The 17,263-nt window shown below is 30.0% G+C and overlaps 1 protein-coding gene and 1 long non-coding RNA gene across 2 annotated transcripts; one reads left to right on the top strand and one right to left on the bottom strand.

Annotated features, from left to right (window-relative positions):
- The first annotated feature begins 5,508 nt into the window (after positions 1-5,508).
- LOC106296199 (gibberellin-regulated protein 13-like) lies at positions 5,509-6,371 on the top strand. Its single transcript, XM_013732284.1, has 4 exons — positions 5,509-5,654; positions 5,749-5,829; positions 5,916-5,949; positions 6,028-6,371. The coding sequence occupies exons 1-4, from the start codon at positions 5,565-5,567 to the stop codon at positions 6,207-6,209; spliced, it is 387 nt and encodes a 128-aa protein (XP_013587738.1). The 5' UTR covers positions 5,509-5,564; the 3' UTR covers positions 6,210-6,371.
- Positions 6,372-8,166: 1,795 nt separating this feature from the next.
- LOC106301133 lies at positions 8,167-8,686 on the bottom strand. The gene is made up of 2 exons (XR_001262160.1): positions 8,582-8,686; positions 8,167-8,497 (listed from the first exon to the last, which is right to left on the bottom strand). It is a non-coding gene; the product is annotated as an uncharacterized LOC106301133 (long non-coding RNA).
- Positions 8,687-17,263: the final 8,577 nt, after the last annotated feature.

Below are 17,263 nucleotides of genomic sequence, written 5' to 3'. Positions count from 1 at the left end.
GCTTCATAGATTTATATTATCGAGTAAATAATTAAACATTTAATTTTTGTTTAATTTTTAAAATAAACTATATAGTTTAAAATTTGTTTTCATTGGTTTAAGGTAGTAAAGATTAATCATTGTTAGATAATATTATTTTTGCTATTTAAAAAAAAATCTTTATAATTTTGAAAGTTAACATCGACAAATATTTAAATATTTAACATATGGAGGTATAGTATTACAATATTAAATTATCTCTATTTAATTCATACTATCTATAAATCCAGTGGATCATCTATTCTTTAAATCCAATTATTGATAGCCCAATAAAAAATTCTGGTAGGCCCAAAATTTAAATGATAAGATTAAAGATTAAATGTAACATGATTTTCTATGAATAGGTCTATTAGGTCCATTTTTTAAAAATCACACATGGATCAAGGTTGTGACTTCTGTTTTAATATATAAGATGGAGACAGAACTAACGACTGTAATTTAATATGAACTAACAGCGCTGATTATAGATGTAAAATATCAATATTTGTTTTTTTTTGAGAAAAAAATGTCAATATTTGCTGTAGACTTGTAGTTATGACTTAGAGCATGATTAACCCTAAAGGGTTCTTATTATTATTATTTTTTTGTCTGATTTAAAAAAAAAAAATTAAAAAGAACCAATCACGGGCCGCCACGTGTCAGTGGAACCCGTAAACAGTACAAAAACCTAAGCAAAGTCGCTTCTTGCAGAAGAGGAGGAAGATGTGGGTTTTAACAAAATTGTGGGACCCACCTTTTAAGAACCCACTTAAGAGGTGGGGATAAAGATGCTCTTATGAACTTATAATTAATAGTTGAACTGCTTATTTTATGGAGTCGCAGTAGTAGCTTACTAAAATATAAAGTTAACAATCTGTGTAACCTATAACGTTACTCTGCACAAATTTTTTACACTGTGGTCCAAAATCAAACAACATACATATCGCTAGCCCCTCCTCATATTATTTCTTTTGTTGCACCTCAAAACATCTATCTATAATAATAAAGTTGGGTTTAGTCTCTCCTTATGCTGCCACATCGTCTATATGCATAGGGCATTTTTCGCCACGTGTCACTTCATTAACTCTTCAAAGAAATCTATTTTTTTCCAATCTAAAAAACATCTCGAAACCCATTATGGGCTCTGCAACACGAAGACTTCTGTTCGGGCCTATATCATGTTGTTTTCCCAGGCCCAGGTTTTTGTGTGTGAGCTTACGATCCCTCTTCCGCTTCCTGTAATCCAAGAGCTTACCATCCCTCTTCCACTTCCTCGGCCAAGTAACGCTCGGGATTTATGTCATTCAATGAGGAAAACCTAAAAATCCCAGGAACTCGTCTTCATTGCTGCCTTTATTTGTTGTTCAGTAGATCTCTTCACCATCAATATATACTTTCGACGTGGCCTCCCCGTTTCCCATAGTTTCCGCCTATTACTTCTGGAGTGAATCTCTCAGAAAAGATCTTAAAAAATGGCAACTTCCAGCTACACCTTTCTGAGTTGAAGACACGCCAGTGAAAAGATATTGTTCAGACGAGACTTCTCCATTTTTGGGCGTCTCAGAATGTGAAGAAAGGAGGTTAATTGATGAGCGTGGATATGCTACTGCTTGATGCCAAGGTATTTTTTTTAACTGAGATCTTTTTTAATTAACTACATTATTATCGAAGTTGTGTTCAAGATGTTGTCTGGGTAACTTGCTTTCTTCTCTGGTGACAGTGGTTCAGGGCTTCAGGCATCGATAAATGTATACCGGTTGAACATCTTCTAACACTTATTGACTGAATGGTCTGTTTATGAGCTGGGTGCTTTTGATGTAACAAGAAGCAACCAGGACGTCTTTATGGAGATATCCGAAACAGTCCAAACCAATCCCGATGGAGCACTTCAGATTTATCAGGTTAAATTTAAATTCACACTTTTAATACTTCTCAATATATTATTTTGATATAGGACTTACTAGCTATGCGTATGTTTCTACCACATATATTGCTGGGCAAGTAAAGGGGACTAGAACTTCATACAATAAAAGAGACTCAGAGTACAACGCATCATGATTACCATAAGCATCAAAAGGCATAAACTCATACAGTTTTTTTTCTATTAAAGTTTAGCCAACTTTCTTTATCATGCAACTAGCTCCAATTATTAAATATATAGTATGCCAATCTATACTGAAAAGTAATATTCTAGATGTCTTCACTATTTCGTGATTTGGTATACTATATACAAACTGCTTTTGGACCTAAGCAAATCAACATCATATCATATGTATGTTTTATAGATAAACGTGAAACCATCTCTAAATAAAATTCTTAGTCTTACGAATGCAGGTTCCAAATAATTAATGAGCATTATCTCTGTAGAACCCATACATTTGTATAAATTATACGTTCCTTTCTTAATAAATAATTTGAGCTGTCATCCTAAATTATAATTTGATCTTATCTTCTCCAATGCTTCAAGCAAATGTAGTAAGCAACTAGGTCCATGTGTTGGCATGTATAAAAAATTTCGTAACTGTCGTTCCAGGAACTCAAATGTATGCGTAAGTGCGTATGAAGGATTGGCAAAAGCCCTTGATGAAATGAGAATTTCTGAGTAGAAGTATTGAAACGAAGGTGGTGGTTGCCACAAACTTCAACCCTAAATTGGGAGTAAGAAATTAACCACCATTTCTTAAGCATGATATAGTTGGTCTTAAAATGTTAATTGACTCAAGTTCTTTTTCAGGTTGGCTCTTCCTGAATGCAACCTCTGCAATCCATTTCTATGTTAATAATGAGAGTGGTGCAGGTAAAAGTTATCTTGAGAGGTAATAACTTTCACCACTATTTTCTACATAAGGAGAATACCTTAATAGTTCAAACCCACTGACTAAAAGCGGTTCTTATTTAGGACATGTGGCATTGGCAAAGGCTCGACCTCCGGCCCTACAAAATATGGGGGTGTTAAGAAGATTGAGTGAATGACGGTAGCAGAGCTTAATGACCGTCATGAAATCTCTAGCGCAGGTTTGCCGTTAAATCAAACATAATTTATCTTACTGCAACATATCTGATCTGTGTGTGCCTCTAATAAATCAAAATAAATTCAATCAGAAGAATTCATTTGCACTGGCGTTGTAAGTTGCATCAACACATCAAATGGATGGTGCTACATTTCTTGTTCCAAGTGCTACCGAAAATTGCAGCGTGAGTTTACATCAGTCACATGGGCTTCCTGTAATGAGGTGAATGCTGTTGGAGTCATAAGGTAAGCCATCCTTAACGAGACCACCAATTAAAGTTCCATTTTTCAATTCTCATCTCGTATATGTTTCAAAGTAAGACACCGTTCTGGGAAACTATGCTAGGTACCATGTGCAAATGACTGTTTGGTGCAACCGACACTAACACATTTGTAGCTTTTGACACTGAAATAAATAAACTGACCAATATCCGGCCCGAAGACGTCTCCCACCAGCAGGTTCTTATTTCTGCTGACTAGCACTTTCAGGTTCTTATTTTTTTAGGAAACAACTACTAATATTTTCACATTCTTTCGTTTATGAAGGCTACAGGTCCACAAGACCCACAGGATTGGGACCTTCCACAATGCTTACAGGAGATTGTTGGGCGAACTTTAACCTTCTATTTAAACCTATCTCACTTCAACTTCACTGCAAAATAACAGAATTTCACTCTTGCATTCTTGACAACAACTCAACAACCAATGTTTTCCCTAACATAATTTTGAGGTCCAGTTGGTCAATATAACCAGCACCAAATTATTAACAATTTAAAATAATTGGTTTAATTTTCTTAGTCATTTGTACATTTAATGTTAAACTTAGATCAGTACATAAATTAATTAAAATTTTCCATAAAAAAATTCTTCACACTGAAGATATAATAATCTGCATATAAAAAACAAGAAAAAAAATAAATGAGATGGATTCATATAGATCATTTTGAATACTGATGCAAGGTCACGAATATATGTTCTCCCTCGGCCTTTGTATATTCATCATTCGAAATTAAATCAAATCAGTTAACTCATAATCTCAAAAGGTTCTACAATCAGGTGAACTGAAAACGAACAGTTGAATATATAACACACGAACAGTTGAATATATAACACATTTTTTCCAGTAAGAACGATCGACCTATTATTATTCTTCACCACACCTCGGGCACCGAGGTTTCAAAGAAACAACTTGAGCACATTAGAGATTCTCAACACCTTCTCTTTCACAACTAACAAATTGCAGCTCCTCTCCGTTAAATATTATCAGCCACTTTTGCTGTGTAGGAACACCCGCTATTCCTTGGCAAATGGCAACTGGCTAAGAAGAAACCATCACAAACTGATGAACGTAACACAAAGTCTCTGGTGGGCTCAAATCGAGAGTTAGGGAACGCTCTTAGAGTAACAATAACCCAGGTTTACAATCCACTAATAACAGAACAAAGTGACCAATATAGAGCTATCTTGCTACACGGGCAATCTCTATCACAGCTTAATTGTTCCTTAACACAAGTTCCATGAATAAAAAATTTCCAAAACTTCTTCAAAGTTTAAAACATCGGCCACCATAGTAAAGAATACAGACTTACTCAAACATGTATGAATTACAAACAAAAAAAAAACAACTTTTACAAAAAGAAAACCAACGACCCATTAAAATAATTTCATATATAATATTTTTTCAAAAAAAAGAAAGATTTCATATATAAGAACAACAACATACCACATACCCAAACCAGATACCAAACCCTAACAATTCTCAAACCACGAAATTTTAACTTCATAACAAATTAGCATACACACCAACATAGGTAGCAAAAACATGACCTCCACTTCAAATAACACAACAAATCAACAACAGATACAAGTTTGAATATCACAAATGTCAACAAACCGCTCGTAGCGCGGGAACACCACTAGTTTACTGGTGTAAAAACAAAAGAAAAACGTTCGATGCGTTCTAAACATTCCTTTAAAAAAAAAGGCGTTATACCTGATCGCCATTGTCACCACATGCAATGGCTATGCATGCAAACACAACAAGATCACGAGGATGCCTAAAGAGGAAACCCACTTTGGACCTCGGAAATTCTAGCCATGTACGTGTCTTTCTTGATGAAATTCGTTTCCAATAACATTTAGAAACAAATCACAAAAATACAAAATAAGTTTTTAACTTGAATGGGAGAAAAAAACTGGAGTCACGAGAAAGAGATAGGGACTAATAGCAGCACAAACACACATGTGATACGTTCGTTATCACAACTTTTGCTCTCGCTCTCCTTCACATGCACAAGATTGGGAACATGAAGTCTATATTCGTACCAATTTTGATAATTTATCTATTCGGTAAAATATATACACACATAAATCACGATTTAGTTTGCCAAAAAAATAATCGATAACAGGAGAAATATGTTTTCAATTTTTTATTTGGAAATTGGACTATATATATATTGACGACCCCTATATCATTGTTCATAGTGAGCTTAGTCTGCAAAATAAATCCTCTACGTGAGCTTCATTACAATCATTTATGTTATCTAAAATGGCAACCAATCTAAACACCATTTTTCTCTCCATTGTTATGTTACATCTTGTTCTGTCTGCTCAAACTGAAATGCATGTAAGTGTTTGAACACTCGTTCTATTTTAGGATGTACGTAATTACTTTTATCAGTTCTTCACATTCATCAAACTTTGTATTATATATTGTACAGCCAAAACACCTGGAGTCTCCTGCTCCACAACCACATCCACCACAGTCCCAACCGCAAACACCGCATCACAATAGCTCCCAAGTGAGTTTCTACGGCTTCACTACTCACTAAAAAGAGTTTCATGAAATCCACACAACCCCCATTGACCTTCTTGTTGATTTTGACAGTACGGTACTACTGAAGGCAGTCTTCAGCCCCAAGGTAAATCAATGACGAGCTAGCGTTCAATATATTGTTTGAGCTGAATGCAAACTAAAATCCATTTTTTGACTATACTAGAGTGTGGGCCACGGTGTGGAGATAGATGCTCGAATACAAAATACAAGAAGCCATGTTTGTTCTTCTGTAACAAATGTTGTGCCAAGTGCTTGTGTGTACCTCCAGGTACTTATGGCAACAAGCAAGTCTGTCCTTGCTACAACAACTGGAAGACTCAGCTCGGTGGACCCAAATGCCCTTGATTTATCCTCTTAATGCATAGCCTCCATATAGTTTGTTAATCTATCTACCATAATGTTCTATATGTATTTGGACTCATTTGCATAATCACATCAATAGGACCACGTCAAAAGTGCTTTTGATGCTTACTTATCCTTTATAAAGTTTTTGAGTGCACATAAAGATTTTGTTTATAAAGCTATGCATCTCTAACGTACAAAACTTACCAAGTGATGGCTTCTGGTCTTTAACTGACACACCAGAAGCTTGAATACCATTACAAATTAACTTTTCCAAATGAAAGATGTAATACAACATCTATATTATTTTATTAAACTGGAGAAGAAAAAAAGCAGTCCAAAGCCAAGTAGGCCATTAGTTATTAGTCTATTATAGAGAGATACATTAAGAAGATGCATAGAGAGAAGAGAGCAATGAAAAAGTTATATATATAGCCTTTTCATTATTTAAATCCACATGTATATAAACATGAAGATCATCAAGAGTTGGAGGTCGTCGATGAAGGAGTATGGATTTCATGGTAACAGCCACACTAATTGTGGAGGCAAATTGGCATCTTCCATGTGTCCTTACAACTTCGGAGTCCAAACTTCAGACAATCTTTGTCTTTTTGACATATTATCAAAGGCACTTTCACAGTCACTTTCACCATGACTGGTAATCATTCATGTACACACCAAAACTGTTAGACATATTAAGGATGTAAAAACATGATTAATGGGGGTTCTTAGGGTAGAGTTCTTAGCGACGGTTTCTTATATTCCACTAAGAACCTTACATTAAGAACCCCCATTAATCATGCTCTAACATATCAAATGATCGAGATCATAAAACGGCTAATGCTGAGGATGACAAAAAATGCTGAAAATTTATCCATTTAAATTCCTATATTGTCACATATGTTTGAAGGGAGCTGATTATGGATTCATAGGTGTAGCATCTATTTATACTATATGATTAATGGGTTGAAGACGCAGCAAATACATTGCCAATATAATTAGTCAATAACGAAAGTATTTCCTTACTGTCTTGGGCAACAAAAAAATAGTCTTTGTACAGCCTGTGATTATGAGTTTCCAAATAATCCTAACACAATTAGTGAATTGAAAGTCTTTGTATCTCTCATATATACCAAAAAGGACTTTTAATTACTCTGCCACCATTACTACTAAATCAAAACCCTGTTGGATCGTAACGATATGATCTCAGTTGAGAAGTTTACTGGAGATATATTGGGCAGACATGCGGACAAACTGTTATGGACATCGTTAAAATCAGATTATGAAATGAACCCCGTAAAGCCTGAATACAAACACAATTAGTAAATTGAAAGTCTTTGTGTTTCTCATATACCAAAAAGTTGAGACTTTCAGTAACTCTGGTACCATTAATATTGAATCAAAACCCTGTTGAGGAGAAGCTCCTCCGAGTGTTCTCAGCTATACAATGGAGACGAGCGGTGCACGTTAGACGATTGCAAGCGCATGATAGTAGCTGTTGGCGATGACGAGAACGGATCCGTATGTTTCACTGAGTTCTCATGAATGATGGATCTCCAGCGATGATCTTCATCTATATGTTTCAGTCTTTCTGTTCTTTTTGTAGGTTATCACAAAACTCTTTTTGCCCTAACTTTTGCTTGGGGATTAAGTTATGTATATAATCTGGAGTTTGAACGAATAAATGAGAGTGGTCTTTCAAATTACATCTCTTTTTGTTTTTAGATTACTTAAATCAGGATTCTAACTGTTCGTGTTATAGTGATTTGTAAAATCTAATCTCAAGAAAAAAACAAGAGAAATTATTTAATGACCAAAATACTTTTTTTTTTATATTTGGAGAATCTAGTTTAAATATATCAAGATCTAACCATTTCTTAATTTTCTAAAACTAATTAGATTTGAGAATTTGCAGAGATTGCATATTCTTATGGTTTATTCACGTATTTAGAAACGGGTGTTTTTAGATAATAGAGCTCATACCATGTGAGTAGGCAGCATTATATTATTAAAATATCGCCATTAGTTATTAGAAGATAACGATGAACAAGTTTTATATATATTGTCTTTTCATTATCTAAATCAACATGAAGATTATCAAGAGTTGGAGGTGGTCGTCAATAAAGGAGTGGTGGAAGCATGAAGCCTTTCATCGGGACACCAACAATAATTGTTCTGGCAAATTGGCGGTTTCCCTGTGCTCTCACAGTTTGGAAATTTATAGTCCACACAATCCTGGTCTGTTTGACACAGTTTCAAGAAGCTCTTTGTAACAGTCACTTCTACCATACCTATTTATCATTCATGTACCCCCACCGAAAAACTATTAGACATATATATCGAATAATCGAAATCATAAAACATATAATGCTTACATGACGAGACGAGGAAGATGATGATAAAAAATGCTAAGATTTTCTCCATTTAGTTTATTTGATAATCTTATATCGTCCTATTTGTATGTTTGAATGGAGATGATTACAAATTCGTAGGCTGTATAATATATTTATAGAACGTGATTAGTGGGTTCAAGACAAGTAAATACATTGCCAATACAATTGGTCAATAGTCAAAGTATTTCCTTATTCTCTTGGTCAACAAAAAGATATTATTTGTACAGTTTCCAAATCATCCTAACACAATTATTGAATTTAAAGTCTTTGTATCTCTTATACGGGATCGATCCCCTATATATATATATTAATTTTGATGATCTTCTAAAAAGTTACTCCCTCCGTTTTTTAATATAAGTCGTTTTAGAATTGTACATATAGATTAAGAAATCATTAATTTTTTATATTTTCTAAACAAAAACATCATTAATTATTTACCTAACCACAAATCAACCAATAATAAAATAGAAGGTATATTTTCATTGGTCATATAACATTAAGTGTTAATAAATTTTACATAAAAAATCGAAAACGTCATATAATTTGGAACATAAAAAATTCTCTAAAACGACTTATATAAAAAAACGGAGGGAGTATAACTTACAATTTTATATTAATTACAAAGTGATCTTGCTTATGTGTATCCCCTTAGATCTTTTCATTGCTGATGTGGCATCATTACAAAGACTTACACTGAACCTCAGTCTAATATTAATGTGATTCCTACGGACGAAAACATTTATACCCCGAATTAACATTGCCTCAAAGGAAGAAAACGGCAAATAGCCTTATGAAAATAACGTAATGATTAGGATAAGGCATGCGCCTAACGTGATGGTGAGTTTATTTGTATATATTATCGACAATTATTTTTATATATTTGATCATTTTAGTTATACATATACAATGTTTTTTTTTGTTATTATATAATTTCTTTTAGATGGACCGGATCAATTTTTATTAAAAATTGTGGAACTAAAGTATAATTAATATATCAAGGATTGATCAGATCGGACATTAAACAAATTATGAAACAAACACCTTATTTTTTCCACTGAACACATTCTTGAAAAAAGTGAACAGTACTGTTTCCACAGTTGAATTATTTTGACATTTATCTTCCATATGCTTTTGAAAGGTTTCAGATCAACCGTCGAATTGATACATATCATTTTAATGCTTTTAGTCGTATGTTTAAGAAAAACTTACATTTTTATAATTTAAAGTCGTTTTAAATTTTTTAAAATATAACATATAAGAAAAAATCTAACATATAATAAAAATATAATTTAAAGTCTTTTTAAAATATAACATATAAGGTTTCCTCATTTTTATAATTTAAAGTCATTTTGAAAAATTCAAAATATAACATATAATAAAATAATCTAATTTTTTTATTATATGGTCAATGTGATTGTTTATTTTTTTAATAATATAAAATTAAGCAAAAATAAAGAATGATGCAAAAATTGTTATCAAATCTTTTATATTATAGTAATTAATTGTCATATATATGTTAATATGTTAGATAATTCCGTAGCTTTTATTTAAAGAAAGAATACACGCTTCTTATATTTTGGGTTAATATAATGTTTCCTAGTAATTGAATTTGGACCAATATTTTTTTCAATGATTATTAATTCTTAAGCTGTAATCTAAATTGATATCTTAATTAAGTGACACCTAAGGAGAGTTTCTTTTTAATTAGTACAAATTTAAGGTTACAATTTTTCAAATGATTCTCGATTAATATATAGGAGATATTATGATAAATCAAAAAATTTATATAGTTTTTTTGACAAAAAAAAAATTAATATAGTTTCCGCTGGCATTTCAGTTTCGATCAAACAATACATACATTAAAAACTGATAATTGTATTGGTCCTATCGATTACTAAGTTTTTTCATCATAATACATAGCCAGTTGTCAAACCTTTAATATTCTAAATGTCTTCATGGTAATACTTGAGTTTCTTCAGCTGTCAAACGTTTCTTTCAAAAGAACCACACCATACAGATATGAAGAACCAAACACGAGTATTAAACAAATCAAAGAAGAAATTATTTATGTGATTCATTTTTGGATAAAAATATGCATTGTGTACAATTAGTCTAAATCCATTCAAAAACCAAGCAATAAAACAAACACATATTACATTCGGTTCATTATTGTTATGTTCATCATGTCATCACGTACACTTTTAATCTCTAAATTAGTTGAGTTTTGGAATTATGCTGGGTTGGAGACAACAATATGCGTGGAACTTTATAAACTATACTCGAATTGACATACAATGAGTTCGCATGTATTTAACCTTAATTACTTTCAGTGACCTCTTGAATTAATGAGTAAATATGTATTTAAAAGTCCTTTTATATTGTATACAAAAAATATAAGAAAACTATATCAGTAGAATAATGTAAACGATGGAGCATAATGTTGTCTTAAGTGGCTTCTGATACACAGTATCAGAGATTACTGTGAAATTAGCCAAGGTGTGTTACTCTTGGAAGATGCTTCGGTTGGCCGACCTGTAACAACAATGGAGAAAGAAAGCACATTCCAAAGACAATAGAATGTGTTGCTGCTATAGAAAAAACGGGTAGCTACAGATTATGGATTCAATTCTGATTTCGATTTTAGATGGTTTGTACAAGGAAGTCATGTACATTTCGATTTTAGATGGTTTGTTTTGATTTAGTTTAGTGTGCTTCTGGTTCTGTATGAATTATAGTGCAACATCAGTTTCTCATGCAGTGAGTTCACTTTAAAACATCAAAAGACTCACAAAGTAAAAACATATTTTATTTGAACTTCAAGTGTATATAGTGCAACATCAGTTTCTTATGCAGTCACGTACATTTCGATTTTAGATGGTTTGTTTTGATTTAGTTTAGTGTGCTTCTGGTTCTGTATGAATTATAGTGCAACATCAGTTTCTCATGCAGTAAGTTCACTTTAAAACATCAAAAGATTCAAAGTAAAAACATATTTTATTTGAACTTCAAGTGTATAGTTAAATATCATGTGAGTTGAAAACTACAAAAGTGGCTTTGTGTGTTTTGAATCAAAGTTATAAATTTTCTAAACATAATAAAATATACATAAACCAAAATTAAAATATAATAAACATGAATTATTTATATAATTATTTTATAGTCAAGACAAAAACTGAAAATCCAACTATTTTTGTTACTTAAAACATTCCGAAAGAAGGTGTGTTTCAGGCTTTCAAATACCACAGAAGTTATTACTTAATGAATTTGTGTACGGGTTTGTTTTTTCTTTGTGCATACGTGAAATGCAATTGGTATATATGTATATAAGATTAAAATATGTCTTTGTAAAATATATTCTGCCAAAAAGTATAAGCAAAGTAAACTATAAGATTAAAATATGTCTTTGTGCTGGATTATAAACCATCAATTCGATGATATTGGTCTACACAGAAACAAATCATTTTATTTTTTATTGTACTATAAAATGAATCTCTGGTTTATTTTGCATTTAAATATTGTGTTATTTTATTGAATTACATATAAGATTTTGTATTCTACCATATGGATTCAACACACATAAAATATATCAAATATTCTTAATAAAATAGCTGAAATTAAAATTTATAAAATTTAACTAATATATAATATTGTGAAAAAAATATTTTTAATCCCTCTTAGATAAAAAAAACAAAATAATTAAAACAAAAATTTGTATACTCCAAATTTTAAAAAATATAAATTATCATAATCTAAACATTATTGTAATTTCCCAGTGCACTTACAAATAAACTTCAACAAAAATTTTGTTGGCAAAATATCAAATTATGCGCAAAGCGCGAACTTTTCTCCTAGTTACCTATAAATCTAACAATATTTGTACCAATAGCAAAATAAACTGGTTGTTAATAATTTTTTTCCATTGAAATTATATTACGACACTTATTTTGAAACGAAAATCTTACTCTACAAAACAATTAAACTGAAATGGATGGAGTATATTATTTCTATAATTACCAATTTTCTATAATTTTTTGACCAATTATATTTTAATAAATAAAAATTTACTTTTAAATTTAAAGACGTAATATAACATCTGTATTATTTTATTATACTGGAAAAGAAAAACAGCGGTCCAAAGCCAAGCCATTAGTTTTAACTTATTATTACAGAGAGATACATTGTAGAAGGAAGATGCATGGAGAGAAGATAACAACAAAAGAGTTATATATATATAGCCTTTTCATTATTCAAATCAACATGAATGAATATATATATAAACATATGAATAACATCAAGAGTTGGAGGTTGTCAATGAAGGAGTATGCATTTCATGGTAACAGCTACAATAGTAATGGAGGCAAACTGGCAGATCCCCTGTGACTTTACATCTTCCATATTTCTTCACACAATCTTCATCTGTTTGACATAGCAGGCATTGTCACAGTCACTTTCACCATGCCTGTTAATCATTCGCGTACACACCGAAACAGTTAGACATATTAAGGATGTAACATATCAAATGATCATTTTTTCAAAAAAAAAAAACATCTCAAATGATCAAGATCATTAAACGGATAATACTTACATGACGAGACCAGGAAGAGGATGACAAGAAATGCTGAGATTTTCTCCATTTAATTTTTATATATTGTCCTACTTATCTGTTTAATGGAGATGATTATGGATTCATAGGGTGTAGCATCTATTTATACAACGTGATTAGGGGTTAAAGACAAGTAAATACATTGACAATATAATTACAAAATAATCAAATTATTTTCTTAATGTCTTGGTCAACAAAAATATTCTTTGCACAATACTCTCTCCGTTTCACTTTAGTTGTCGTTTTAGATTTATACACACAAATTAAGAAAATATTTAATTTTGCATATTTCTAAAATAAAAACACCATTACCTATACAGCTAACAATATTTCAACCAATAGAAAAATAAAATAGAAAATATTGTTAATAAAATTTGCATTGAAAACATAAAACATCACTTAAAATTAAACAAAATTTTGACTCTAAAACGACAACTAATATGAAATGGAGGGAGTATGAGTTTCCAAATAATCCTAAAACAGTTAATGAATATCTTACTCTATTAAAATAGAGATACTAAAAATCTACTGTATAAAAAGTCATAATCTATCAAATATATAACATTTCAAGCAAATCTTAATAATTCATAAAAATATTAATAGTAATTAAATTTTAACTATAAATCTAAATTTATATTTTTAGTTATAATAAAATCTGTTGATAATAAATATAATAGAATCTTAATAAACTTTCCAATAAAAAACAAATCTGTTGAGAATAAATATAACAAAATCTGTTGAATTTTAATATTATTCATTTATAATAATATTTTGTTTTGATACTCGCAAAAGTATATTATCTTTAGTACAAAATATAATAAATAATTTATCTGAAATGGTTAATAAGAATATAACAAATATATTTCTAACCTTCAGTTCATTTGTGAAAGTCCTTTGGTCTAGTGGTTTGACCAAATGTTCATTGATGACAAAAAAAAAAAAAAAAGACCAAATGTTCATTAATGGTTTTACACCAAGAAGTATGGGTTTCATTTTCCAGAGAAGGCGAATTATGCAAAATATTAGAGGAAATGCTTACGAGAAATCTTCAGCAAGGCGCAAGGAGTATTGCTAGGATGGATCGCATAGGCCCAGAATGATGCAGTCAGATCTGAATCCTTATAAGACATATAGAATTATCGGATGTAATATCGTCTACGTAATGTTTCTCATAGTCTGTAATATCATAATTATCCAGTGACAAAAAAACTTTAGTTCATGTGTTATTTACAAAATATGCAATTAGAAAACTTTAAGATTTTGATAATTCATTAAGGATATTAATAATAAATTTTATTTTAATGATAATAAAATCTATTAAGAAAAATATTAAAAATCATGTCCAAAATTTAAATATTATTTATAAATTATTGAATTAATTTACAAATTATAAATTATAAAGTCATATAATTTTCCAAACTCAAAGTTATTATGTAATTTTCTAAATTTCTCTTGACCAAATATTAAATCTTGAAAATAAATATTCCAAGTGTTACAAAAAAGGTATTACAAAATAAATTCCAAACTTTGAATGATAATATTCCAAATATTACAAAAGTTAAAATCATAGATGCTAAAGTATTATGTTGTAAAATTCAAAAGTAGTGTAATATTTTGAAAATTTAATTTAATAATAAAAAATCAGAAAATCTTAATACTGTAGCATCCAAAAATATCATATATCACTAAATTTACTAAAATAATATGTCGCCGTAATTTATTTATATTTCCTTAATATCAAAAATAAATTTTTATTATCGTAATCTATGATATTTACAGAATCGAGATTCTATATCATCTTAAATAAATATTCCATTTGTAGGAAATTTATCTGGACCAAAATAAAGTTTGATAAAAAAATATTCCAAACTTGAAATATATTGAAAGATAATATTTCTCTTTACAACTACCAGTACAAAAATCTTGCAATATTTTTAAATTACCTTAAACAAAAAATATTGTATTTAGTTATAAAATATTGCAATATACTAAAATGATAGATGCTACAAAATGTTTTAAACACAACATGAAAATAGAAATAATCTTAAGTAAATATCATTTCTATAGTATAACTAAATAAATTTTAAATATGTATTGTATGTAACCTATAGAAATTGAAAAATATATTTTGAACGCGATTCTCTATTTGATTATTTTAAATATATGAATTTGTTGTACTGAACTCGAAAATAAATTAGCAATTAATATCAAATTAAATTATGTATAAAACAAATGATTACATATTAATCATGTGGAATAAGAACTTAAATAATAAGATTATTGAGCTACTGCTACAAAACATATAACACTGAAATATATAAATCATATATTTAAAATGTTTAAGTTTAATATCCGATTCATACATTTATAAAATAAAATATCCACGCGGACATGTAGATCAAATTCTAGGTTTTTCAAAAAACTCTGAAACAGAGATTACAAAACAATGGAAGATTATATAATTTATTTTAAATTAAAAATATTTTTTAAAACTTGCCAAAAGGCCCAGACTTTTTTTGCATTAGGGTCTTAAAATTTTTTTTTTCTTTTTTTGCCTTAATTATTCTTAAGCCGGCCATGACGGTATCACATCAATAGGACCACGTAAATAATTTACTACTAGCCGTGAATTAGTTACTGGATTAGAGTTATACTGGTTGACTTCATTATATTTTTTTTTGTCTGAATTGACTTCATTATATTGCTATTGAAGAAGCATAGAGTTACTTCTTAAGGTCGAGGACCTCGAGTGCTTTTAATGTTAACTTCTCCTTTAGCTTTGCAGATGCATGCCTTATACAGACTCTAAGCGTGCTTGATTCCCAATGAGTCTCATTTTTAGCTTAGCCTTCTCCTTGTTGTTTGTATCTGCATCCTGCAATCAAATGCAGTAGAAATATGTAAACTGGTTATCTCGGAAAAGATAACACCCAATCAAATGACTCAATCTCGTTAAAACTGATAAATTTTATTGGCATTGATTCTCTTGGACTAAAAGGATCAATCGTAATCACTAAGGGAAACGTAATCATACATTTCACTTGACATTAACTCTTCGGATGGATATTTTGCATTTTCAGTGTTTCTCTAACCATTTCTTTAATTCTTCATAGAGATGTATTTAGATTCGAGAATTTACAGAGTCTACAGTATTTTAGTTTTGTTGTCTTTAGGAACAAAAGTTTTTTTAGTGGTTTAATTATTTTTATACCATTAATTAATAGAGCTCAGACCATTATTTATTTTACTCCCTCCGTTCCACAATATAAGATGTTTTGGAGAAGTTTTGATGTTTCAAAATATAAGATGTTTTGATACTTTTAAGATACTTTAACTTTATTGAAAATTAGTCAACCAATTACATTTTATTGCATTATTTATGATTGGTTAACTTATGCTTAATTTATATTATTTAATAATATTATTTTTTTTAAAACTAAGTTTCTTAATTCTTGTACATTCAAGCAAAACATCTTATTAGAGCATCTCCAAAAGACACTCTATAACTTCAAATATGAAGTTTTTTGCTCTCCAAAAAGGAACTTCAAAACTTCAAATTTGAAGTTTTGAAGCTATATTTAAAGTTTCACTACTCAAAACTTCAAATTTGAAGTTTCATATTTTTATTTTCATTTTAGTTCCCCCTACAACACATAACATTTATGATTCATATAAATATTTTCTTGTATATTGTTTTAATCCTTATAAAAATTATATCTCATAAATATTTTAAGTTTTGTTTACAAAATCTAAGTTTTACACATAAAATTAAATAAAACTTTAAAATAAGATTTAAAATTTTAAAACTAGATTTAGATAACAAAAATATACTAAAGAAACTTAACAATTTTTTTTAAAAAAAAATTACATGAAGACATAACTATCACACGGATTTAAATATTACAACACCACTAATAGCCAGGTAAGTTTGATCTGGAACCTTCAAAATTTCCAAATATTGACCAATTTTTGTTTGTGTAACTGAAGATGGTTGTTGTTGTTGATGATGTCTTTTCGTACAATTCTTTCTTGTTCATATTGAATATATTCACGAGTATAAA

The sequence above is a fragment of the Brassica oleracea genome, chromosome C1, assembly GCF_000695525.1.
Source record: "Brassica oleracea var. oleracea cultivar TO1000 chromosome C1, BOL, whole genome shotgun sequence".
Classification (NCBI taxonomy): Eukaryota; Viridiplantae; Streptophyta; class Magnoliopsida; order Brassicales; family Brassicaceae; genus Brassica; species Brassica oleracea.
The sequence above is the reverse complement of the archived record's forward strand: the minus strand, read 5'-3'. Positions and strand labels throughout refer to the sequence as shown.

Bases quoted from the DNA above. Each gene is read 5' to 3' on its own strand.
- LOC106296199 (XM_013732284.1), top strand. From the start codon at position 5,565: ATGTTATCTAAAATGGCAACCAATCTAAACACCATTTTTCTCTCCATT. The intron at 5,830-5,915 runs GTGAGTTTCTAC...TGATTTTGACAG, and splicing joins CGCATCACAATAGCTCCCAA to TACGGTACTACTGAAGGCAG. The intron at 5,950-6,027 runs GTAAATCAATGA...TGACTATACTAG, and splicing joins AGGCAGTCTTCAGCCCCAAG to AGTGTGGGCCACGGTGTGGA.